Raw genomic sequence first — 27244 nt, 5'->3', positions numbered from 1 at the left:
AACAGTTGGATCGTATCTCTAACTCAGCAGTTACTCCTTCGAAGTCACTGAAAGCTCCGACAGGAGCTTTGAAGTGTGGACAATTAGTCGATATTTAAACCTGTCCAAATCTCCACAGTAAGCTGAAGAATAAAATATCTATAGTTTCACAAGGCTAAATAGCACATGTCATCCTAGAGCATCACATTTAGAACAGGTTAAATAACATCTGTGTCACTGATTGATTTTTAGACAATGGTTTATTCTCTCTGATTTTGAGTTTTAGTTTTGCAGAAGTAAATATATAATCTTTTGTTGGAATTTTTCCAAACTGCTTTTGGCGACTAGTCTTCTTTTCAAACTGCCACAATATATTGTTCATAGAGCCTGTCGTTGATTACTTTGACCCTAAAGTTGATCAGCTGTTCATGACTGAATTTGAGGATTCTTTTTTCAATTCAATTAGCCTACTGGCTCTATGGTTAAAACAAACATAACAAATGAAGATGAAAGTCTAAGAAAACAAAACTACTACTACTATACCATCAGTAATCCCATCCGTTTGTCTTAGACAAGCATCAACCTCCAGGACCTGATAATACAGCCAATGCAGAACAGCTGCATTTCCTCTTATGACCACTTGAGGCTGCTCCAAAACTGAGTGAGTCTCCATTTACTCCCATGTTAAAACTTTACGCAAGTGTTTATGTTGGTACCCTTTGAAACATTTCTGTGGGATTATCTGAATTTAAATATCTTAATATTATCTAAATACTATGACTGGCTGGCTTTCTCTTCTGAGATATATCTGCTCCATTTTGACAAGCGAAAATCTTGCTTATATTTGGAACTTAGAATTCAATGGGTGACGTTTCTGGCCTTAGATTTTGAAATCCTTTGCCCCCAGTTGTGGCAATCATGTTAATATCACATCAATGAGGATGTTTATGTGTGTGGCTGGGACAACAAAATTTTGACATGGGAGTTATTATTTAGCGTTAACATTTTTATACTACAATAAGAAGTGATTTATTACAAAAATAATGACAAAGGTACCCTAATGTTAATGATGATGATTTTCTTACCAAGTGTTTTTCTTTTCCTGGCAAAACTCATTTTAATTTGAGGCATTGTTGGTTTCCACTTATGCAGCCTCATTAAAACTTAACTGCGTGGTTGTGTTGCCATCTCCCTCCTGTTGCAAAACTAAAGAACAAATTAAAAACACAGGTTTAGGAAACAAGATCTGTAACTTATTCAATTACAGAAAAATCATGTAAATTTGAACAAGTGACATTTGGTGACAATAACTCAAACTGGATATGTTCTGACTTCTTCGACTTTTCTCTTTGTCATTTTCTGTTATTTCACTAGACTAGGTTAGACTTTTATTTTGAAAGATTGTTTTACCAACAAAATCAATTAAAAAAAAAAAGGTGTTTCATAAAGATTTCTAAAAGTCACGTGTCCCATATGTAAGCTTTATTTTACATAAGTCAACCACTTCACTCAAGAGTGAGCAGTGCATCTTATTTAAAATGAATATTCAACTCACAGCACGTGTTGGTTTCTCTTGTCTTGAACTTAGCTTAGAACTCTATAATTTTCTTTTCTTTCTGAATCATCTAATCACTCAGACTGGACAGCAGTGGCCATCAGGCTGGCAAGCAGCAGATGGAGGCTCACATCTCAGCATGGAGGAAGGAGACAAGCTGTCAGACAGTTTATCCTGCAGTCCTGTCCTCAGCTAACAACCAGCTCACCACAGGCCTCCTTCATCCGCCTCGTCAGCCTGCAGACAGAAGCTGGCAGCTCGTCAGTCGACATGCAGAAGAGACAGTAGAACCAAACAGAATGCAGTAGAACTCTTCAAAAAAACCCTTTTGTGTTCTGTCCTAAAGTTCAGCATGTCCACACAGTTGAAATCTCCACAGCTCCACACAAATGGAGACATTTTTAGACGACACCTTTTCACCACAGAGCTCCATAATGGGTCAGATTGCAAATTCTGTTGCTGCTTTTGTTTTTCAGTAGGAGTCAGGAAACAACTTGTAGGTGGGTTACAGCTGCAGGTGGTTACAGATGCAGGTGGTTACAGCTGCAGGTGGTAACAGCGTACATATGACCAAGTGCCATATATGTAGTACTGTGCAAAAGTCATGAATCATCACTTTTTTTCCTTAGTTTGATTGGAAACTGAGAAATAGTTGCAGAAATGTATTAAAAAATGCTAACATACATGGAAATATATATATATATATATATATATATATATATATATATATATATATATATATATATATATATATTTAAAAGGCAAAAATAGAGTTTTTACAATTCTCACAAGATTAAAAGTTAATATTTGGCATGGCCATTATTCTTTATCACATTATGAGCTCTCTAAGGCAAGGATTCTCGAAGTTTCTTTAAGTGCCCTTCAGGAAAGGTTTCCAGGCTTCTTGATGCACAATCAAAGCTCCTCTTTGAATGTTGGTCACCTTTTGTGCTCGTCAAGATGATTCCACACTGCTTTAATAATTTTGAAGCAGTGTGGGCTCTGGGCCCTATCCATGACTCACATGCCTGCACATTTTCTATCCAGGCATGCTTTTGGTACATTGACTGTGTGTTCAGGGTCATTGTCATATCAAAAAATTAAGCTATTGATAATCAGATTTGCATGGGGGATCAAAATCTGACAATATATTTCTGTCTTTATAATTCCAGCAATTTTGGCACAATCCCTAATACCACAGGCTAAATTGGAGCCAATGGTGATCATCTTAATCAGTAGTTTTGTTATGTACATGTTAAAACGAATCAGTATCTGCACATTACAGAGCTCTTAGACTTGTTCCACTACAGATGCCCCAGATCCCTTCACTGACTCGTGTGAGTTCAGCACATTCAGACTTTCCTGTAATAATAATCAGTTTCTGTTCTAAACATGTAATATCAAATTACTTTTTAGCATAGCTAAGAGATGTTGATGTGTTTCTATACCCGTAGGTCCCTTGCCCCTGTACTGTATGATCTAGATATAGCTCTGATGTTACTTTGGGTTTGTCCATATTGAGTGAAAGATCAAGGTTTGAGATAAAAGAGTCCCTTCACTGCCATGCTTACGACATAGTCTAAATTAAAATAGATGATATGAGACTTTGTTTAAACTCTCTTAAAGCTATGTCAGGTTTACTACTGATAATATGTCTGATAACAGCTACACATTTCCTCATTGCCTTGATTTAGTGATTGAAAATCATAATGCAGTCTTGCCTTATGGTACATAATTGGCACGTTTGGCTGCTTCAGCTGTGCCAAAGACCCCTGGAGGAGTCTTTTTTGAACTCAGTTGTTTTACCCTTTTGAACTGTTTCCCTGTATGACATGCTGCACTGCTGAGCTTTTTAAAACCTAACCCTATAACACATTCTCATACCAGGGCGTCAGATACTGCCAAGTCTTTTAGTTGGTGTTAGTGCCTTCGTGCACCTTTTTATCCTCTTAAACTCCACATTGGAAGGGCACCGTGTAGTAAGTCAGAAGTTTGTCAGTCAGGAAAATGTGGTTCGTAGTAGCAGACGGACTATCATGAGCAGGGAGCATTTCCCTGCGGCCTGATGGCTGTTTGGCCTATGTGAACTTTAGCAGTCCTATTATTGAAAGTATAGATGAGGTACTGAACACGTAACCAGTCAGTCACAACTGTTATCTATAAACTTTATGCTCTTGCCACAGACAAAAGGGTCAATGTGTATGCTTCTCTCTCTTGGTAAGGTACACAGTGTCTACTTGATTCTCTACACGTAATGTTACACAGGTCCTGGTGTAACAAGAGGTTAAGAAATGGTGGAGGAGAGAGGCAGAAAATAAATAAGAGGTGTGGCTAAATGCTGAAATGTCAGTTAATGAGGTCAATGTTTGTGTGTTTCTGATACTCTATCCCGATCTTTGACTATAAAAATAATCATTTGAAGCTTTGCACTCACTCACTGTATCTCATTGTCTTTTTAAAAGATGCAGGTTGATTTTTTTGTGTTTCAGCATCTGGTTGGGGTGTTCTCATAGCCCGAACAGATTTTGATCACTCAGGTTCTCGGTTCTCCTGAGTGTGTTATTTAGATAACTTTCGTCTGTGATAAACATATAGTGGATGATTCTTCGCCTTAGAAGAATCACTATATTTACTATTAGTAGGAGTTAAAGTGGGCTAGAAGTGGCTTCAGAAGTGTGTTTCTGCACCTTCAGTTATTAAGCAACTAAATTTGATGGGCAGGATTAGTGCCTGTTACTTTTGGCTGAGTTAGTCTTGCGTGTGGTGCAGCCTGGTGCACCAGGCAATATTTGCTTAGTCATAAGAATCCCACAGTATCTCCACATATCCTTCTTTTTTCCCTTCTCATTCATATCTGTTCATGGTGCACATACAAATAAAGTTGGGGCACTGAAGCACCAACAAGAGTGGACATAAACAGCTTAATGTTTTGTTGGAAAGAAATTTCAAATGTACCTTGTCAGATAGGACACAAACATCACCAAGTACAATTTCTGTTTCTGTGCAGTGTGTTGAAAATGTTCGAGCTAACATGTGATGCTCTAAGATGTCAATATAGCTCATTAAATGTGATTATCTTAGTGGATTCAGTTGGCTAAAGCCACAAAGAGCAGTGGATATCACAGTAGCATCACAGATCAGCTGGTCACAGTCTGTATACAATAAAAAAATATTTCAGACTTTTAAAAAAAATTTATTTGGCTTATTTCTAAGTAATTCATTACCCCACACCCATTGTTAGGATTCCCCTTCATCCACATCGCACTTTAACCTCTGATAATTAGTATTGAAGAAATTCAGTTAAATATGTTCATAATGTCTTAAAAAGAAATCTATTGTTTTTTTTGTGCATCATAATTCTGGTTGCAGACTCTGCGTCTGACCTCCATTTACTATTATTTTGAGTTTAATAAATTGGTCAAAAACAGACAACCGGCAGACTAACAGCACTTTTTTCAATACTAGACAGCCAATAATATCAAGTGAATAATATGAAGTAAATTCCTTAAACAGCCTTAAATAACACACAGGTTTAGCCTGAGTGGCCTGGCATGGAATCAAATTCACAGCCTGAATTACTGTTTCACTCGACCTCTATTGGTTTGTGTCACATTTTAAGCTGTCTACTTCCCCTCTCACTCTGTGAATAAGTGTAGGAAAAGATCGAGGTTGGGATTGAAATACGTACCTTCACAACATTAATCCTGCATGCTGGGAAAAAAACAAAAAAGCTTAAATGTGATGCCAAAGGATGCTTTACGGGTACTAAAATGTGAAAACCGATAGTGAGAGACCTGACTTAGTGTTGCCGTAACTCTGTCACCACATCAACACACTGTAAGATGTCCTGGATCCCCTGGAGGATGCTCTGTAAGATGACAGCAGCAACAAAACACAGATTTTTCCGCCAGCTGAACCCAACAGGTTTTCCTCAGCATATTCCAGTTAAGGACAATTTCCTTTCTAACTATAGCCTGATGGATCATTCTGACACTAACTGTATAATGGGCTATGACAGACTCCCCTTGAGTCCTATGCAGCCTTTCCTCATGCATCAGGTTGAGTAAGGTGAAGTCTCACCCTGAAATTTTGTAGTTAATTTTGTTGTGACTCGGTTTTTAAGTCTCCGTAACATCTATTATACACACATTTGGTTGTGTGGTGAGTAATCGGGCACATTAACAGGGTGTTTGTTTTTGTATCAAAACTTTATTTATCAAACAAAAAGAATGCACCATTGAAATAACATTTCTATAAAAAAGGACCATGGGACTGTTCTACAGTGCATTACAAAACCAGCAATTGTATACAACATTGTGGATAGAAACTTCGCTTTACTTTGTCTTCATCATCATCATCCACTTTCCCCCCTTCACTTAAATGAACAAAATGTACACTCTTAAATATTGCAGTCACTAAGCTAATTTGGTTATAATGAGTCTTGGACTTTTTTTTAAAGGATGAAGTTAAATGTATTTACTCTGAATCGTCCATCTGTCGGCTCCTCTGTCCAACAATGATGTTCTGGAAATGAAGTAATTGTCTGTGTGAGAGGAGATAAGGGTCATTTTAATTTGGTCCCTTTCGCCCTGAAGAGATGAGGTCCACATCATTCGGGTTTTTTTCTACTCTATTATTTTCTTTTTGTAAGCTTTTGGCCTCAAACTGTCTGCCATGGAGCTGACGGAGATGGTTTCACACGACACCAGACCTCTCTTAGTCACCACATCCCTGACCAACTTTATTTTTTCTATTATTTAACCCTCCCTTTTCTTATTTTATTTTTTTCACCGTGTAATTTGTCCATTTTTTGATCCTCAATGGGTCCCACACAGGAGTGAAGTGCCCAAAGAAAGAAGTTAATGAAGTCGAGTTTCCCTTTGAAATGTGGGAGGTGAGCTGAGCCAGTTTCCACCTTATCAAGTCTGCTTGGTGTTTCTGAGTTTCACACAATTGACACTATACTAGTTCACAAGGAGCCTTCACTCGTACAGGACCTTCCCGGTGTGTTTCACAGGTTTTAGTCCATTAACTACAAAGAGCACTGGTTTTTCTTTCCTGCAGAGCATCAGCTTTTACTCTGATTTCCTGCCTTCCAGGCTGCCATTTAATGACACCTTTGTGAGCAAAGATATGCTGAAGTCATCCAGAAATGCAGCTGAAAGCATTTAGAACATTCTTTGTGGCGGTGCATTCAGAGACACTCAGACATATGAGAAGAAGTCATCATATTTGCCTTAATAGAGAGATGTAAAGTTTGACCAGTAGTGCTGGTCAGTATTCAATGATCTTTTATAGTTATAGTGAGGTATCAGTCTCCAGATGAGTAATCAGTAATCAGAGTAATCAACCAACCCAATGATACCTACTGGAAGAAGAAAAATACATTTAAAAATAAAGGGGATCTGAAAGTGTTCTACTATAATTGAAATAAGGAGTATGTAAAACACATATGGCGCTTTACTTGTCCTTAAATAATTATTCTTTTTATAATTTCATAATGATTCCATTTGAAACATTGGTATGTCTCTAACAATCAAATCTGAGTGAACACTTAACGTAACCCAACATCTGGTTTGTTTTTTGATATAGTCAGTTTTTTTAAAGAGAAAAATTGTCAATACAAGAATAAAAATGTGAGCACATGAAAAAAATCAGTTACTGAGGTGAAAGATTTTTATTCTATAGATGCCATTGTCAAATATATCATATATCATGTCTGAGTTTGTCCAAAGGCACCGTTTGTACTACTGTCAGACGATTAGTGTTGACTCAAGCACACCACAAAGTTAAGTCCTGCCCATGATAACTGCACTCTGCAAGCTGCTTTGCAACCCACCTTCACTGCAGCTTTAATCCATGCTGTATCTGGATTGACCAGTGTCATATCTGCTGTCGGTACCAGCTGCTCTGTTCTTGCTGCTGCTCAAGAATGGAGAGCCATACAACCAAATACAAATTACTCCATTTAGTAGTGAACACTTTCCTGCAGCTCAACTCAAGCTTCAGTTTTAATGTCACGATGAAACACACTACACGTCAGCTCCACTCAGGTGCCTCTCTCTTTGCCCCAGATTTGGATTTCCTGGCTCCAAATAGTGGGCAAAGAATAAAACTTAAATGTGACCCTGCGGCGGGTCTGCTGTAACTATGAAGAAGAACTGCATAGATGCGATCGGAGCCCTGCCATCCAGATTTCGGACTGACAATAAACAGAAATCGGAGGTGACTGCATCTCCTTGGAACGAGGAATCACGGTGGCAAACAGAATGCTTCGTCAAGGAATGTAAATAGGCAACAATATAAAAAAAAATACTGAAACCTTTTAAGGCAGTAACCTAAAATAAGAAAAATAAAACACTGCTTCAGTCCTCTTTTTTAATTTTTGTTCTTTGCTAATCTAAATGCACATTTGCAGAAATATCACATGGTTATAAATAATAGATTTAAAGAGCACTCGAAATAAAGTAATAATAGTAATAATATATTAAATTTGATTATAAAAAAGTTACTTCTACTCTAGTGGAACTGTACACTGTAAAAAAAAAAAGGAGCTTTTTAAAAATGTAGTTCTGCTGCAGCAATGTTTTTCTCCACAGTAAAATACACACGAAGCAAAAACCCAACTTCTGGCTGTTAGGAGATGGGGTGAGGGTGGGGTCAGACTCTTGAAGAAGAAAAGGTCCTTTTCAGTCCTTAGTCTCCTTTTTAGATTCCTGTGCACTGTTTAATTCACACTTGAAAAAGTGAAACTGGGCATTTTGTGTTGCACTGAATGATAAAATAAGATGATGACGTTGAGATGATGGCGATTCTTAGGCTGTTCCAGCATCAGATGAAGAAACTCTATTTCATAAAGCAATATTTGGGATCTTTTTGCGCATTGACAGTAAATCACAGGGTTTAGCTTTACATTTGACATTCAGATAAATTTATGTCCCCTTTAAGTAGACGTTTATTCTAACTGCCACAAATAAAAGCTTGCTCTTAACATGTTGTCCACACAGTCACAGTGTCTGCATCATTTAATCTCTCTCAATATTCTTGCCTGTCAACAAGTCCTCTAACCTAAATAACAATGTTGATACATTTGAAATATAACCGGAACATAAAAACAGATTTTTTTAAACCTATGTTTGGTTGGCTTTAGAGATAAAAATAAACTTTAGGAAGAGATTTAGCTTAAAATAGCGCTAAAGCAGCCTGGAATCAGAAAGAATTGCCACTTGTCCCCATCCACAGTCTGACAATGCCTCCACTCTAGCTGATATTTGCAGGAGGGGAGCTTCAATTGTCTGTAGTCAAATACTAGAGGCCAACCTATCTGCCTCAATCTAATGTAATTTTAGGTCCACCGTGATGTGTAGACATGCTGACATTTTGGTCCCCCTGAATAATATTGATGTATTTTCTATATATGGATCAGAGTCCTACAGTCATGGCCAAAGATTTTGGTCATGACTGTATAGTCAATTCTCAAAGAGCTGATTTCACACTAGAAATCAACAGAAACCAGGCAAACAAAGTAAAAAAAAGTTGTAAAGTAAAATAAGTCTGAAATCTGAAAAATGAAAAAACAGGTAGAGTACAGGACGGTCCTACAGCTGTTACATGCCGATAACGTAAATTAAACTAATTTCCTTGCAAGTATTGGGAGAATACAGGCAGAATTTCTCCCCCCAAGTTTCTTAGTTCCTATAACTAAAGGTCAGCCAATACAGGTAATTTGTCAGGTATTAAGGCAAACATCACTGCACAGCAAAGGCCGTGGATCTTAAAGCTTGGTTACTGAAGGGAAAAAAATCTCTGAATAAGCAAAAAAAAAAAAGAGAAAGAAAAATCAGCTCATTTAATTCTTCTTTTAGAAATCTGGCCATTACACTGTTCTAAGTTAAGTAGGCGGATTTCCATAAAATGATCTTTGTTGCTGAAATAAAAGGACATTTAGGTTGAGTCTGAGAGGAAATGGTTTGTTTTGATGAACGCTTTCTGCATTATGAGTCACCGAGTGAGCCATTTGGGGGTACAGCATCTTGCACTGGAACATTTTGATAGACACGTTTGCCGTTCTGTGGATCCAAGCTTTGATATTTCAAGTACAGGACGATCCCTGCCATCACTGGATGTAGTACATCTGATGTGTCTGTGTTTCCCGGCAGGTGCTGAAAGGCTGCATCTGCGCTGCCAAAGTAAAAAAACAAACAAAAACAACTTTTCTTTTTTAGTTTCTCCCTTTAAAGGGACACGGGGCTTTTGGGATAAGTCCTCAGCAGAACAGCCCCGTCTCATCTGGTCCCCGTGTGTCGACTTTACAGGAGGAACAAATTAACATAACACAGAGCCCATTTTAACATTTCACAAAGACTTCAAATAAAGTGACTAAATATGGAGAAAGAAAAATAACACTGAAGTGAAAAGTATAGCTACAGAGAATGTCTTATTTATCTCAACGATGACAAAAACTCATGAAGGCGAATGACTGAGGATAAAAAAGTTAGGTGTTCTCTTTAAAGAACATTTCAAGTCACATCATTGGTATAAAGTCGGATTTTTGACAGCTGAGGGGAAAAACACCTATTTAAAGGTTTAATCAGCTGCTTATCCGTGCTACTTTGAAGTGTTTTATCTGAGTCCAACTGATTTCTCCTTCTAAGAGTTACCAAATGTCCTATGTAAACGCTACAGAGTGTACAGGTGTTTCATGAATTAGCTCGTGCCTAAAAACGTTCAAAGGTTTCAGCCCAACTGATTATTTCCGAGATCCTGCATCAGTTTTTAGACTGATTTCCTTCCTTCCAGGCATCCATTGGTTTCAGCTCAAGTTTATGAATTTCAAATAGTAGAGACTTCAAAGTGGAGGGGCTTTTGTAGGCCTGATACCTTGTGCATAAAGTATAGCAGGGCATCAGACAGACATCTGGAGACAAACCCATCGTTATGTAACTGAAGTATTCTTGATCAGATTAGTCAAAATATAATTTGAGCAAGCACTTTGACCTGATTTGGACTTATGGGCGGTCTACGAATTGAAAATATACAAAACTAATGGCAGTTGGAAACCAAAGAGTAGACATAAAAGATGGATGTTTCTTATAGGTTGAAAAGTGAAAACTAAGTGCCTTAAACCTGCTTTTTTTTGTTCAAACTCTGACCTTTGCCCAACTTCGCACTTGAAAACCTCAGTAAACGCTTTTCTAAAGAGGTTTTGAAATCAGCCACTAGTTTTGTATTTTGTTTTATATAGCTTGGTGTTGATTTTTGTAAGTTTGGGTCCAATTCAGTGTAAATAGACATTAAAGTAGCACATGCTGTAGGTAGTGGCGAATCCCTACTGCTCCTTGTTTTCAAAAACTGAGATCACAGTGGCTTAAGTGATGAGCGTGATGACTTAAAACGAGAGACAACTTCAGTGTCTATCTTTTGCATGTGGTCTATTACGGAAACAGCTGAAATTACAAGCCATTTCTAGGAAACTCAGAAGAAACAGTTATGAAATACAGATCAATTCTGCAACACTGACTAAAATAAAGTTGCTCAAATGCAAAGTGTGATGGCTGGCTGATGGATCCACCAGTTTAAAGACTCCTAGTACTGCTCAACTTAATTATTTTTTTACTTTTTGATTTAAGAGCTGTTCTGTAAGTTGACTTAAAGTAACCTGTGCAGTTGCTTCCATTTCCACTGACACATCATCTGAGTCACTGGATCAAAACCTGACAAGTTGGCAGTGATACGAAGGTCTGGAAACAATGTGTGCAAGCTGACTTTCACAAATGAAACAAACAAACGTCTGCCAGAAAGGTCCAGCTGGATGGATGATAATTGGAAAAGAAGATGTGATTCACATTTAATGGGTTAAAATGTGCAAATTCACCAGTAAGAGCAGTTAACTTTAATCATTCCTTCTTTTCTTTCCTTTTTGAAATGCCTTGTGTCAACAGGCCATTCGATTCAGAATTTATTGTTGAATCTGATTTTCTTATTTTTTTATAATCAAATTTTAGTCTGACCCCACAGCACAGGATTGTTCCGTCTCTACAAAGCTCTGCTCTGCAGAGAGGAGGGGAGGGGAGGAAGAGCAGAGTGAAATGGGGATTTTTCTCCGAGAACAGGCTGATGAGTTTGATCCCCTCACCGCCTGCCTGCCAGCGTTCGCTCGCTTTTCATACCCGCGCTCGCACTACCGAGATGTTACCTTTCCATCCCTTCCGTGCCCGGGACTTTTCTCCGCCGGCGTAACGGCCCAGCGAGCGTGAGCTTGAATCATAATATTTGAAACTACGTTATAATGAATTCACGGGCTCATTCCTCTGTGCCCTAACTCGCACATACAAACCACCCCTGAATATCAATTCATGGCTCTGCCTCTCTCTGTCTCCCTCAGGCTTTTTCCTTTTATCACAGAAAGATAAAGGTCTGTAAATTACAATATGGAGACTGGGGTGATGGAGTCAAATACAGAGCATACTGATTGCCTGTTTTTTTTTTCTCCCTACTGATTAGTGAATCATTTGTCATTTTGAATTCCTGGTTTTCTGCAGGCAGACAAAATGACTATCCTTACCAGTCGTTTAGCCAGGTGGTCAAATGTGACTGTTACAGGTGGTGTAGTTCCACATACTTCCAATTATGTTGCAAGAATGAGGGGGTGATATTTAGAAAAACAGATTGCTGCAGCAGCAAAGAAAGAAGTGAGACCTTCACAAAAACTCCAGCGCAGATCAATTTGTTAGGATTTTTTTTTTTTTTTTACAGTGTACACCTTCTTCACTGTCCTAATGCCGCTTTTCACAAATATGATTTCTCTTTCAGAAAGAGAAACAAAAACATCCCCACCCATCTCACCTCCATCAAATTTTCAAAATCAGGTTCTCTGGCCTGCTGTCAATGCAAATGCAGTTGTTTTAAAGAACAGGGAGGTACATATGCTTTGCACTGATGCTACAGAGGACACCTTGAATGCAGTTGCTTCAGGTTTAAATTCCCTCTTTGCAATTTGTTTCCTCAGTCAACCTTTTCTTAAACGGCTTCTATTAAAACTACAAATGGCACAAAAGGGCTTCTTTATACCAGTTAACAAAGAATTTTTGAATTAAACTAAATGTCTGACATGTTCAAAGGCTGGAGGCTATCATATTTCACTGTGGTTAAAGTAGCTCTCTGCAGAAATGTGGTTAAAAAAACCTGACTTAAAAAAACTCAGCTCTGACAGGACATCAAATGTAAAAATATACTTTGTGGATTATGCATTATTTGTGTTGATCTTTTTGTCACATTTTCTCTTATCGTTTTTTGTATAAAAACAGAACCACCTGAAGAAAACTCTAAGTGAAGCTGACGGTTTTGCCATTGTTCCAGGTGGTTGATCAAGGTCGGCAGAGGTACACTCGTGTTTGTCTCATGAAAAATAAATATGGATTCATCAAAAGCAAGCCCAGATACAGCACACTCACATCCAGCCAGACACTGTAAAATGGCACAGTGAAAAAATAAACAATGACAGAGATCTGTCTCATCAGTCGTCATCAGTGGCTGCCCCATCATCTCCAACCCCAATAAAAACATTAATAATAAAGGTAACATCAAATCTCTTTTTCTTCCATTTTTGACAAGAGCAACACAGCGCCCTGCTGTGGTTGCTTTGAAGCTAATTATGCATACAACTTAATGACAGAAAACAAAATTATTGTTTTGTGATCTCAGAGTCAAAACTGTTGTCTTATGATCATGACTTAATTACCCTTTTCTCGATTTTGGTAGTGCTTATTATGTTTTTGATAGAATAACCATGATTCAGTGAGTGTCCTACAAAATGTATCTTTGGTGAACACGTGAACTAGTGTCCCAAAGACCAACAGCACTGATATTCACAGACTGTAACCCTTCTTTAGTCCTCCAGACAACAGGGGGGCGATGCTGCACTTTGCGACTAACATGTTTAGAGTGACTGAACATACGTTTGACATGAACAATTGCTGTATTTCAACCGGAGACATTTCTTTGTTCCACAATGGAATTGATCATCTCAAACCAGCTCCACCTTGTTCCTCAAATCGTATCTTTTTCACCCACTTCAAGTCCATTTTTAGGCCAGACTTGAACAACTAGCAAAAAAAAGTTACAGTAAGCTTTCAGAGATGAGAATTTGGCAACGACACAAGTCCTTGTGGGTAAATACTGGACATTTTCTGCGTTAGGGAGAGTAAAGGCTTGGTCAGGAGCAGCAACCAACTGTGGGAGTCTAAAGAGGTTTTTATACAGTCCTGTAAGAAAAAGTTAGTAGAATCCAGATCCAGATGATTCAGACCAGACTTTACAATTTTAATCTCAAGACCCAGAACGTGGAAGGGTATCTTGGGCTTGGGTGATGTGTGTTTCAGTCAAATCATACTGTTTTGTGTAAGACAGAAAAAGATAAACGATGAGAAAAAATGTCGTAGTGAATCACCTCGCTCTGTTATAACAGACAACCTTGAATCCACATGAAAAAAAAAAGTTTTGTTGAAACTTTGGTGGCTGAGGATGTATTTTCCATTTCTCACTTAGGTTTGTGTTGCATTTTCAAACCATATGCACATCCCGTAAATGCGCAAAGTTGGAATACCCAAAGAAAAAGAAAAGACAAAACGGAGTGGCGATAATGAAAAATAAGTGAGGTACAGTCACAGTAACTGAGTTGAAGATAACTCAGCGGAGAAGGATGCTAATAAATATCACAAATAAGAGAAACAGGAGGGATCTTGTAATTTTGTCTTCTTTTTTTGTGATAATCCTTTCCCCCTGTTTCATTAAGTCGAGGCGCTAGGCATTGGGTTTTTTTAGTTTTGTGTTTGAGGTTGAGGGGTCTAAAGGGGTTTCAGTTTAAACTCCTAAAGACGCCCCTCAACACTGGTCCTGTTCTTGATGCTGTGTGCTGTAGTGTTTATCCTCTTTCGAATTTCCTTTTTCCAATCCCGGTCCCAGTGGATAGTAGCCAAGACCAGTAGAAACCAAACAGACTTAACCCAGCACAAACGGAGATCTGATTCCACAGAGGCATCTTTAAACCCAGATTGACCTGTTGGTGCCTTGAAAGACCAGACAACAGGTGACATCGAGGCTTGAAGAAGGGTTCCAGACTAGGCCGTGATTCAGGGCCGGGCCGGGCTCAGATGTTAGAAGGCGGAGCCTGTTATGGCATTGAGTTGCTGCATCAGCCCTTCTAGACTGGCCATCTGCTCTGACAGGTCATCTTGCTCATAAATCTGAAATATAAAGAAATAAAACAGAGTTTAATAGCTTTATAAAATCATGGACCATTGTGTGTCAAAACTACATACAGTAGATACAGTTTAAAGAAAAGCTATCAAGCTATAATTGTGAACCAACCGATCCACCACTGAGGGTAAGTATGTATGAGGCAGATTCAAACATATGTATTTCAGGCTTGAGGCTACACCAAAGCCCCCCCAGGATCGATCCACTGTATTTTTCTCTCAAACTAGTTCCAAAATAACTAAGGATGGATATCTGCATTGTTGCTCAGGTGCTTGTTAGCACTGACCACAAGCTTGTGTATGAAAGCCGTTCAGTAGTCATGTTGTGACGAGTTCAGATATCAGTTTGATCATACCACCAAATTCTACTGAAATATTTTGTAGACATGTGCTTCTTCGTTGGTAGTGTGACCAAATCAGTCCTGGCTTCTGCACTTCATGTTCTCATAAACAAACATCCTAATGATCATCGCCTGCCAACAGACCAGAAAACAGTTAGGCTTTAGTTAATTACCCAAAGATCAAAACTTAACCTCCTACAATCCAAAGCAGCTACCAACCCTACTGAAAGTTAAGCAGCTTTTTACAAAAATGCTGCTTTCCAGTTTCAGCAAACTTGATTTAAAAAATGCTTAATAATGAAGATAGTATTTGGGTGATAAATAATCCTGGACTTTATTTTTTGCTCTGTTACAAATATGTATTTTTTAACAGTATGTCAGTGACTGAGTACACTTCAGTTTGGTGTTAGTTTCTTGCATACATGCAATTTGCATGCAATGTGCTCACAAATGCTTGTAAAAATGGCTGAACTATTCCTGAGCCACACTTTGGTAGCACCAGTGTGATTGTCACTTCAGCTGACAGCACTGTTAGCAGCCGTGGAAGCAAGACATTCTGTGGGGCGTTATGGGTTTTATTACAAAACTATGTCCTGAAAGCACACTCTTCATGGGGAGGCTGAATATGGGCTACAGACTGACAACTCAGCACTAGTTATGTAAAACCCAAACATGTGAAAATCATCCACTTGTCAACCAATTTTCTTGTGGATGTAACCACTTTCTTGAACTGCCAGCCGTATTACGGCTTAATTTAGCTCCAAAACCTAATATTGTAAATCCATCAGTTTACTAAGACAACAAACAAGAGGTCAGCTTATTTGGACCTTTTCTCTGAGAACAGGAATGCTACACATTTAGGCTGTGAAAGGACATAAATCACACCTTTTTCACTGCTGAAAACCATTTCCCCAGCCATACCTTTAAGAGGCTTAATGTGTTTCTTCTGCACTCTTTGATGCATTCATTCATTTTTGTGCGAGTCAACTTGCACAGTGTCGTAAGTGGCTGCAAATACCTAATCTATCACAGTGAACCTCGTGTCTGATTTGGTTTCTGTCAAGAGTTCAGTTATTGTTGCCTGGCAGTGCAGTGCAAACTTTTCAATATGCACTTATAACTGAATAAAATAAAAGGTGACTCCGTGTTGACTGTGATGGATTATCTATCAGCAGCAGGTTTCAAGTCTCTGCAGTCTGACTGATGTGGAACCAATGGCTGCCTGAGGGAGGGAAATCAGAGTAAAAAGTTGGACAGCGATCAACAGGAATTCAAAGTTCACAGGATTTCTAGTTAATGGGCTTAATCAAGAATAAAACCAGCAATAATGAGCTTAGCTAACAGTTCTCCCCCGAGACGACTGCATCAAATGTGTTAGAGTTGTTGCTGTCACTGGTCTGCAAGTGTTTCCAAGGATGCGGCACACTTATAGAGTGAATGGCTTCACTTAAATATCCTGCAAATGTGTGATCACTGTGTAATGGCCTGTTCTGTCCGACTATACAAACTGTCACCTCTCAGTGTGCCAACTTAAGTGCCTTCATCTGTGTGCGTGTGTGACAGTCAAGTGCTCGTCTCTCACAGACACACATTCTCGGCGTGTTATATTGAGCGTGGCCTTCATGCAGAGTTTGTCCTTGCAGCTGAAAAAAAAAAATTCAATATTCTCCTCAGTGTGCTGTGGAAAACCGATAAAGGCCCTGTGGAGATATTTCTCACACTTTAATCGAAAAATGTTGTCAATGTACAAGACCCTCAATTTATATACTTGTAAAGAATTAGTGTTGTACACAGTCAGTCCTTCATTATACGGCAGCGACTCTATATAAATATGACTGCAGAACTCCAGTGCATATGCTTGGCTTTCTGAATTGACCCCCTTAAGCCACATACAAGTAGTCAATGTAATCTTTAGCAAACTGCAGATGGACAACAGATTTCTTTGTCTCCTTCCAGCCCTGTGATGCACACCATTGTTGTGCATTCTGTTCCCCTGACAGGGGAATCATTGACGTTAATATCAGCCTCTGTGTTATAGAGAACTTTAGTTTCTTAGAAACTTTTGGGGTTCCTTTGTGACCTTGCAGATCCTCCTGTGGAGCACAACAATGCTCTTGAAAATCCTTCAGCTGCACACAGTCAGTCTGTCAGTGGACTGCTGGGTCGAAAATCCTCAAGGACTGTTTAAAAATCCTTCACAGCCAAAAAAACCCCAACAACCACTCTTTTTATTAGGTATTCAAAAATTGTCGTTGCCTGTGCCATCATGCGCTTGTTCACACACATTTTGAAAGATATCAGATCAGGTAATCATCCCCTTAACTGCTAACATGCGACTATACTGTCATCTTCCAATTTACTGTTAATTCTAATTCTGTACAATATTGGAGAAATGACCAGGTCTGCTTAACAGAGGTGGTGTCCAACTTTGTGGGCTTGTGTTCGGTCATATTGATGCAGAATCTGAAAGCTTTCTCAAATATTTTTATACAACATTTATTAGATTAATAACACATATGACACACCAAAGCTTCGAAAGCAGCCATATTGTGTGAAAAAAATTGTACAATCACTTTAAATCTGCTCATTCTGGGACTAATTAAGGTGAACACTTAAATTTTGAGATAGTTCTTACTGACGAAAAATAAAAAGTTTGATTTGTGTGTTGACACACACAAAAAAGTGGTTTACTTACAAGCACAATAAAATAATAAAGAAAACTTTGGGTTACACCGTTATTGATAGTAATGCTTTAATATGAGTTATATTTAATATACTAACTTATACTTTTGTGCTCATGTTTTGGTTTAAAAGTCAGATTATCCGCTGATTTCCTCTAACCACGACCCATCTGCAACCCTGATGATGCTAATCTGGATGTTTGGCACGGTAATGTAAAATATAAACATGATGGCAATGATTTTTTGTAAAATGTAAAATATTAGTCTTTGTGGGCAATATTTAAAAATACAGATTAAGTTAAAAAATATTTTTTAATTATTATTGCTATCCTGTTTTGAGGGGGGAATCAATCCTGCTGGTCTACAGTTAAACATCTCTCATGAGTTTGGTTCAGTTAAAGCTTTTAACCTGAACAGATGGATCATGTTGGGTCAGCTTTCGACTGGTTTTCTGCCTCGGGACAAGATAACACCCCCTCCAGTCATATATAGATTTTTTATACCGCCCCCATTTAAAACATCAACAGCAGTAAAGAAATATCAACCAGCAGCAGCAGCAGCAGTCTGTATACCAGTTACCACCTAACTGACAGTCCTGTGACATCAGAATGTCAGAGTTTTCAAAGCATAGAGAATTCGATTTACACTGAAAGCTGCAGTAATGTTTATTTTTTTAATAAACTGAAATAATTTAAGTTATCATTGCGTAATATCTCATATCCTTTATTTTATCTTTCATTAGTTGCATTCTGAGAAGGGGAAAGTTGGTCAAGCAAACATCCCTTGAAAAAACTTTCGATGCCAACGACTGATGCAGTTACATCATACACACTACTGAAATGTAAGTAACTTGTTAGTAAATGTGATTGGATTAGTTTTACTTAAAAGATGCATCATATTCACAGATTTCACTTCTTTACAAATTATTACTGTGTAGTATTAGCTGCAGTGCCAAACGTGTAAAGAATCTTGCTTCTCAGTTAGTGAAGTGAAATGTCATTGTACATTTGTTCCTACACAGCTCACAGCTTCCTTTGAGTAGTAAATACATCACAGAGTTACCTAGGCAACCAGAACCTGCAATATCTGCTAGTGACCACCTGTCAGATTAAAAGTAATGCAGGGCAAGTGGATTGCTTCGTGTGTAGACAACCCTTCAGGGAGCTGCTGGGCAACTGGAATACATCCACTGATGGTTAAAGTCCTTGCATGCTTCCTTGTGTTTTTACTGATTTATTTCATCCTGATGGATATTTTTCATTTTGTTTTACATCCTGCATTTTTAGGGTAACTGAAATATTTCAGGAAGAGAATTACATAATCGCTGATTAATCAAGAAATTAGAAAAAAAAAAAAAATCAAATGGACACGCACGAAGAAGTTGCATTGCCAGCAGGGGGAGATAATATATTTAAAGCCCAAAAGTCGGCAGTGAGCAAAAAAACGTATGAAGTACAGTCCAAGGTCCTTAATCAGCAGAAACGATTAAGCTAGGCGGCTAATATGCGTTTACATATAAATGTGTTAATAATCTCTGTTTAAACACTTTCCTGTGATTATTTCATGTTGATTTGAAGAGTTAAAACAGCGCTGCTATTTGGCCAAACTGAACATCTAATGTATAGGCTCCCTGTATAGCAAAAATATTTGGGATATTTTTCAGATACATTAAGTCTGTCCCCATCGAGATGCCTCAAAGAGATCTGAAAAAGTACTTCCACAATTCTAAAATCGTATCCTTCCATTCAGTAACAAAAATTACGCTATATCACGGATTTTGCTGTACTGACTGTGCCAAGCTTGGCAACCTTCGTCTTCATAATGGCATTTAATAACTATGACAAGCTTGATCCAAGTAGAAGGACCCTCCAGGACGGAAAAGGAAAGATCAAGCCCAGTTCTGTTGATCAAATTTACTCAATATGCAAAATATGTCTCTTGTTGTTCAACTCAGACAATAAATTGGTGTCTAAAACTGTTTTTAATGATTTGAAAAACATGATAAACTGTTCTTTCAAATTATACTGAATGCAGCATGCCAATAATGCTAATTATGAGCCCAATCAATGAATACTTTAGGATACTTTTAGTTTATTCATGCATTGTTTTAGTTTCTCCAGATAATTTGGGAGATATCCAATGCTACTTCACCTTGTAATACTCTTGGCTTCTACCAGGCCCATTTTTCTATTGTCTATTGTTCTACATTGTCCTTTATATGCACTTTGGCATGTATGTCTGCCAGTATAATTTAATCTAGTGGCTCATGTAGCTTCCCCTGAAGACAATTTTCCATCTAATTTAAAACACATTTTGGTTAAAATTAGCATTTAAATTATGTTTTTTTTGTAAAAACAGGCTTAAAAAACCTCCTTCACCAGGTTCTGTTCATTTTTAATCTCTCCTTCATAGCTGTTGAGCAGGTGACATAAATCTCTCTTGCTCGCTCTAGACATAAAGACCTGTTGTGGATTCACATTAAGGAAAAGGAAGGACACACTGCACTTGTAAGGTTGTCTTTTGTCAGTGTAACACATGGGGAGTGTGACCTTGTGGCCTTCCACTTTTATTTCAAATGAGAAAAGCTCATCTCAGAACTCCACACTGCTGTAGATTGCCCACTTCACATGGGCAGAAAATTCTTCTATATAAATCACAAGCGGGTGTAAAAAAATCCTTAAAAAACCCAGTGACCTTTTGATCTCATTTGTTGACCTGTAACAGCAGTTTCAACGAGTCAGTAAATGCTTCATCGATGGGATAAAACGCCCATCGATACTCTATGTTTCCCTCTGATATCCTGTTGACCTTGAATGAAACTCCTCTGTGCTCTGTCAGGGATTCATCCCGACACAGCAGAGCAAGCAGAGCACATGCAAACCTTGTTTCACACTAACTTAGATAAATGTGGTTACGTGTCTCCATCTGTCCAAGTATCCCACTCTTTCTTTCCTACAAGTTAGCAATGAAATGCGTAACGCGTTAAATGTCTCATAGTTCTGAGCGACTTGGAGGAGACATAAAGATGCAAAGAGGCGTGGTGCCATTTAACAGAGCTGAATACAAAGGGACTGATCGACAGACTTTCTGCTGCATTGAACAAATGCCAGAAATACTGAATAAGCTGTTAGTAAGAAAATGTGGGTCTGAGTGGTATCACCTCTTTGTTGACTTATTTTCTCTCCCCACAGGACATTAAATAGTTCACTCAACAGTCAGAAGCAAATCAAGAAGTTTTCTTTTAATCATTTTGCACCTTCACCATCAGCTTTCATGCCCATTGTGGCATCTGTAAAGCAAGATGCATTGCATTATAGTGAATTGGGAGTGATTATGAACAGATTGTGAAGGACAAATTCAAAAAGCCTGGACTGCATATACTTATATTCGCATTGAGATTAGATGCTACTAAATGTTTACGCCCAATAACTGCCTGGTGAGGTTGTTCTGTGGCCAGCTGGATGAGCAAAGTGTCAAAACATGAGCTATTTAGGATGAAGAGATGCTTTAATAATAATAATGGGTGAATGGGTTAAATGCAGAGGAGTAATTTCCCTACGGGGACTAACACATACACATAATACAACAACAACAATAATAATAATAATAATAATAATAATAATAATAATAATACATTTTATTTATAAAGCGCCTTTCAAGTCACCCAAGGACACTGTACAATAGATAAAAACACATAATATAACAATGACACAATGAAGAACAATAAAACAAAAGCACAGGATATAATTAACAAACAGTGAATATACAGATTTGAACTGATGGGTTTTGAGTTGAGATTTAAACTGGGGGAGAGAACCAATGTTTCTTATATCTGGTGGTAGAGCTCCACAGCCTGGGAGCAGAGCAGCTAAAAGCTCTGCTTCCTGTGGTGGTGAGGCCAAAATAAGGCACAACAAGCTGGACAGAAGAAGATCGAAGTGAGCGGGCAGGAAAGGTAGTGCTTAACAGGTCAGAAACGTAAGGAGGTGCGAGGTTATGAATGGCCTTGAAGGTGAGCAGAAGAAGTGAAGTTCCTGAAGAACAGGGGTGATGTGCTGGTAGGACGGGGTTCTGGTGATAATGCGAGCAGCAGAGTTGTGAACCAGTTGAAGCTTATGGAGGGATTTTTGGGGGAGACCATGCAAAAGAGAATTGCAGTAGTCAATACGGGAGGTAACAAGACCGTGGACAAGAATGGACGTGGACTGTGTGGAAAGAGAAGGACGTAATCTGTTAATGTTGCGTAGATGGAAATAGGCAGAACGGGTGAGATTACTGATGTGAGACTTGTAGGAAAATGAACTGTCTAATGTGACACCAAGGCTCTTAACCTGAGAAGAAGGGAAAACTGTGGAGTTATCGATGATGAGTGAGAAATGGTTCGCCCTGTAGGCATAGGGTCAAGATGACATGTTACCAGAGATACTGAAATTACATGAGCTAATATTTCTCTTTTCTCTGTTTAAACACTGGATATCGTTTCTGTCCCCTATTTTGAATAAAATATGTGTTTATAGCATTTGCAAATCATTTTCATTTCATGGATAAAAAGTCCACAATAACATGCTGGGCAGGTGTTAGAAGGTAAAAATGTGTTGGGAATATTTAAGGCCAGGTGGTAGCCTGGGAAAGTGTTACTTTCTGTAGATCTTGATTTGTCTACTTCTTTCTATCATTTTTTTGATATGAATAGAAGCAGAGATGCTCAAACAGGAAGAAGTGGGGATAAGATGTCACTTCAGTGAGTTGATAGTAATGTATATGTTCAGTAAGCGTTTCCGACTTTCAGAAAGTCTAAAATTCCGAACTCTACACTCAGAGTGAATAAAACTCGAAGAATAAGGAGTCTGAGGATGTCTTTGATGGTTGAGGTTAGAGGCCACTTGGTTCATTTTGATGTCCATGGACCATCTGCGGCCTGCTGTCCAGATCACACTGAGGCCAGCACAGACACTCATACAAAGGTACAAAGAGTCCTGTTCCTGTCACTTCAACAGACATTTCACTGAATTCCATTTAGTTCCTGGAGACAAATTTGAGGAAATACCAACATGAAGTGTCTTAGTAAGGTGTTTTCATCCTAATATCTTGGGGTACGCTGGAATTCTTAGCCTTTAGTTTTTTCTGTGGTTTCTCTTGCACTGACAGGCACCCAGCAGAGAAGCACTGCTGTGAACGGGGTTTTTTCAGGGAGGTCAAAATCAGTTCTAGCACTAGAAAAGCTTAAATATGCCTTGATTCTCCTAGTCCTGGCACTTTTTTTTCTAAAGATTCCCCTCATGTTAAGTTTTGATGATGATCTTGGAGGAAAACTCTAACAAGTTGATTTAAAATATCCTATAGGTGTTTCATTTGGATTGCAATCCAGTGATAATGAAGGTCACAGCACCTGCATCAAATGATTCAGTAAGCCCAGGTGTTTTATGCATAGAAGCGATGTCATCCTGTAACAGGGCATCTTCATCATCTTCATCATCATCAAAGCTTGGTACAGATTTGCAGTGATCTTTGCCTCTAAGGAAATAATAATATAACCCAAATTATGACAGCAAAGTTGTTAATACTTTTGAAAAGACAATATCAGAATCAGATATCAGAATGAATATATAAAAAGAAAAACAGAATATTTGTTTTAGATCCAGTTCTCAGGAATGGGAAGTCGAAATTCAATTTTCATATTTTTCCAGATATAGTAATTATCTTGTTAGTATCTTACACATTGTGGGTATATACAAAAAGCCTGGCAATAGGTCTGGCAATCCAGAAGGTCAGTCTCATGGCTGATGGCTCAGCTGATTTTAATTGGTAAATCACAAACACTATTTAAGCTGCTTCTGGCTACCATTGTTGCTTTTAGTACAAGCCACTTTTCCCCTTCTTGCTGATTCTGATTTAATACAATGTCTCTTTTCATTGATGCCCGCTTGGTGCTGCTCTGCCTGCCTCAGGATTTAAATATACACACATGGAAGGCTGGAGAGAAAACACGCTGCTGAAAATACCTTAAAACCAAATTATGTATAGCTGATTTAAAGAATGATGCGGGCTTATTTTTCTAGGAGTTGTGTTTTCAATAGAAAAATGTGCTTGAGGCCAAAAACATTATAGAAGTCCAATTTAATTCTGCTCCCCTTCTTTCTATGATAGTTTGCAGGTATAACAATATAATAAAAGCACCATTGTGCTGTACTGACATTAGTCACTCACCCTGTGTCACAGTCTATTAACTAGCTGTGTGTGTGTGTGTGTGTGTGTGTGTGTGTGTGTGTGTGTGTGTGTGTGTGTGTGTGTGTGTGTGTGTGTGTGTGTGTGTGTTTGATGGATAGGCCAGGGGGCTGATGGGAAAAGACTAGATCAATTACAGAGATAGAGCAGCAGATGAAGGGACAGACCTGCTGACCTTTAAGACCTCTCCCTCCCTCTCTCTATCCCACCCTCCCTTCCTCCCATACTTCCAATTCATTTTCTCCACTCGTCCTTATCAGCTTCTCTGCTGATTTGCTCTCATCTTTATCATCCAGTCTTTATTTCCTTTCCTCTATAACCTCCCAACTTCTCTCCTTTTCTCTGTCCTGCTTCTCCCTTCCCTTATTACAGCATCCCTCTCCCCTTGTTGTCGTGGTAACCATCTCTTTCCCCTGTCCCCCTCCCTTCCACATATTGTCCTCTTTTCTCCTGGTCTTCTAATCTTTCCTTCATTTTACCTCCCTCACCTCTCTCTCCACTCTTCTCCTCTTTTCTTCCTCTGGCCTCTCTCCTCTTTTCCTGTTGCTGTGGAAACCCCCCCTCCCCATTCCTGTCCTATTGTCTTTGAGTCACATATGAATATTTAACAAGTCCCGACGTCCAACGTCTCTCCACATCTTCTCTTGTGATTTATCTTTCTGCTTCTCCTCTTCCCTTCCTTCCTTCACTCTTCTCCTCTCCATCAGCCTCCCCATCTGTCACCATGCTTACTCCCGAGTCTCTCTCTATAACTTCTCCTTCATCTACCTCTCCTTTCTCATCCTGTACTGTGATTTTAGTCATCTTCTTTCTCCTTTTCCTCCTTTGTGCCCTCCTTCAACCCCATTTTCTCTTCCAAGTCCACCTTCTCCTTGCTGTTCTGTTTACTCAATTTTAATTTCTCTTCCTCCCTGTCACCCCTTTATCTCTTATTACTCCCTCTTTCTCTGACAATTATCCTTTCCTCATTCGAATGCCTCCACCATTGTATTTTTCATTTCATGCCCTTTAAGCCTTTCTTTGCCCCTTCTTTCACTTTCCTAATATATCCTCCATCTAACTTCCTTCACCCTCTTTCTTCCTTTACCACCTCAACCTCACCATAAACCCCTGCTTGCTTTTATATTCTTCTATTTTCTCCTCTATTTTCTGTTATTACACCCATTTCTCACCGAGGCTCTCTCTTTCCTTTTCCCCTGCTCTTCTTCTTTTCCCCTTCCATTTCTCTCCCCCCCCCACTCGTCAGTTTCACTCACTAATGAACACTGTTTTATTCCACAGCTGAAAGGCCACCGACACGCTGGAGGGAAGGAAACAGGTGTAGTGACAAATCTCCACCTGTGTGAGAATGTCTGTTTATTCCAACCTCTGTGAACCTTACGTTCTATTTTTCTTTCTGTGTGCCTTGGTTTTACAACACGTTTCTGGTTATCAGAATCAGAATCAGAATCAGAATGGGGTTTATTGCCAAATGTTGAGCAGGTTTACAACATTAGGAAATTGCTGCGGTGCTTCAGTGCAAACATAGTGTCATAAATAGCACTTAAATAGACATGGAAAAAAATAAAAGTAGGGATAAGAATTAAAAGTGCTACGTGGAAAGATATGTGCATGAGATATACATGAGATATATACATGAGAATAAGAATTAAGAGTGCTACGTTGAAAGATATATACATGAGTGCAGGTGGTGATCAGTGCCAAACATGGAATGATGCAGTGACACAGCGTAGGGTCATGTGTTAGTGGCGGGAACAGTCATATGGTTATTGTTCATGTGTCCAACAGCAGAGGGGAAGAAACTGTTCTTATGGCGAGAGGTTCTGGTGCGAATGGACCGGAGCCTCCTGCCTGAGGGGAGCAGGTCAAACAGACTGTGTCCAGGGTGAGAAGGGTCAGCTGAGATCCGAGCTGCACGCCACAATGTCCTGGAGGTGTACAGGTCCTGCAAAGATGGGAGTCTGCAGCCAATCACCTTCTCAGCAGAGCGCACAACACACTGCAGTCTCTGTTTGTCCCTGATAGTGGCTCCAGCGTACCACACGGTGATGGAGGAGGTGAGGATGGACTCGATGATTGCAGTGTAGAACTGCATCATCGTCCGTGTTGGCAGGTTGAATTTCTTCAGCTGCCTCAGGAAGTACATCCTCTGCTGGGCTTTCTTGATGACGGAGGTGATGGTGGGCTCCCACTTCAGGTCCTGAGTGATGGTGGTACCCAGGAAGCGGAATGAGTCCACAGAGGTGATGGGGGTGTCAGTCAGGATGATGGGGGGGAGTGGGGCTGTGTGCTTCCTGAAGTCCACAATAATCTCCACTGTCTTCTGGGCATTCAGCACCAGGTTGTTGTGGCTGCACCAGGACACCAGACGTTCAACCTCCCTCCTGTAGGCAGACTCGTCCCCGTCCGAGATGAGTCCAATAACGGTGGTGTCATCTGCAAACTTGATTAGCTTGACAGACTGGTGGGTGGAGGTGCAGCAGTTGGTGTACAGGGAGAAGAGCAGAGGAGAAAGAACACAGCCCTGAGGGGAGCCGGTGCTGATGGTCCGGGAGTCCGAGACATTCTTTCCCAGCCTCACATGCTGCTTCCTGTCCGTCAGGAAGTCAGTGATCCACCGGCAGATGGGATCAGGCACATTCATCTGGGAAAGCTTGTCTCGGAGATGGTCTGGAAGGATGGTGTTGAAGGCAGAGCTGAAGTCCACAAACAGGATCCTGGCGTAGGTTCCTGGGGAGTCCAGATGCTGCAGGATGAAGTGTAGGGCCATGTTGATGGCGTCGTCTACAGACCTGTTGGCTCTGTATGCAAACTGCAGGGGGTCCAGGAGGGGGGCCGTGAGGGTCTTGAGATAGAAGAGAACCAGGCGCTCAAAAGACTTGATGACCACAGATGTCAGAGCCACGGGTCTGTAGTCATTTAGTCCAGTGATCCTAGGTTTCTTGGGGACAGGGATTATGGTAGAGGACTTGAAGCAGGCAGGCACATGACATGCCTGCAGTGAGGAGTTGAAAATGCCAGAAAACACTGGGGCCAGCTCGTTTGCACAGTGTCTGAGGGTGGCAGGAGACACACCGTCTGGGCCGGGAGCTTTCCGAGCATTCAGATTCTTAAACTGCTTCCTCACATCTGCTTCATGAATATGAAGAGTTGTGGTCGGAGGAGGTGGTGTGAAATCCTCTTTTGTGTGGGGTGAGGAGGGGGGTG

At 39.6% G+C, this 27244-nt stretch overlaps 1 protein-coding gene across 1 annotated transcript in view; it reads right to left on the bottom strand.

The window, feature by feature from the left end:
- Positions 1 to 5729: 5729 nt before the first annotated feature.
- Positions 5730 to 27244, bottom strand: part of dcc (DCC netrin 1 receptor) — a 375235-nt gene continuing 353720 nt past the window's right edge. Inside the window, exon 29 of the mRNA XM_086300044.1 lies at positions 5730 to 14778. Coding sequence (XP_086156170.1) covers positions 14689 to 14778 — 90 coding nt within the window. The 3' untranslated portion in view covers positions 5730 to 14688. The remainder of the gene's footprint in view (positions 14779 to 27244) is intronic.

This window comes from Aulonocara sp. 'chitande type north' Nkhata Bay, linkage group LG7 (genome assembly GCF_057382095.1).
Source record: "Aulonocara sp. 'chitande type north' Nkhata Bay isolate Kocher_YH1m ecotype deep benthic linkage group LG7, A_spYH_male_GT1.1, whole genome shotgun sequence".
Lineage (NCBI taxonomy): Eukaryota > Metazoa > Chordata > Actinopteri > Cichliformes > Cichlidae > Aulonocara > Aulonocara sp. 'chitande type north' Nkhata Bay.
The sequence above is the reverse complement of the archived record's forward strand: the minus strand, read 5'-3'. Positions and strand labels throughout refer to the sequence as shown.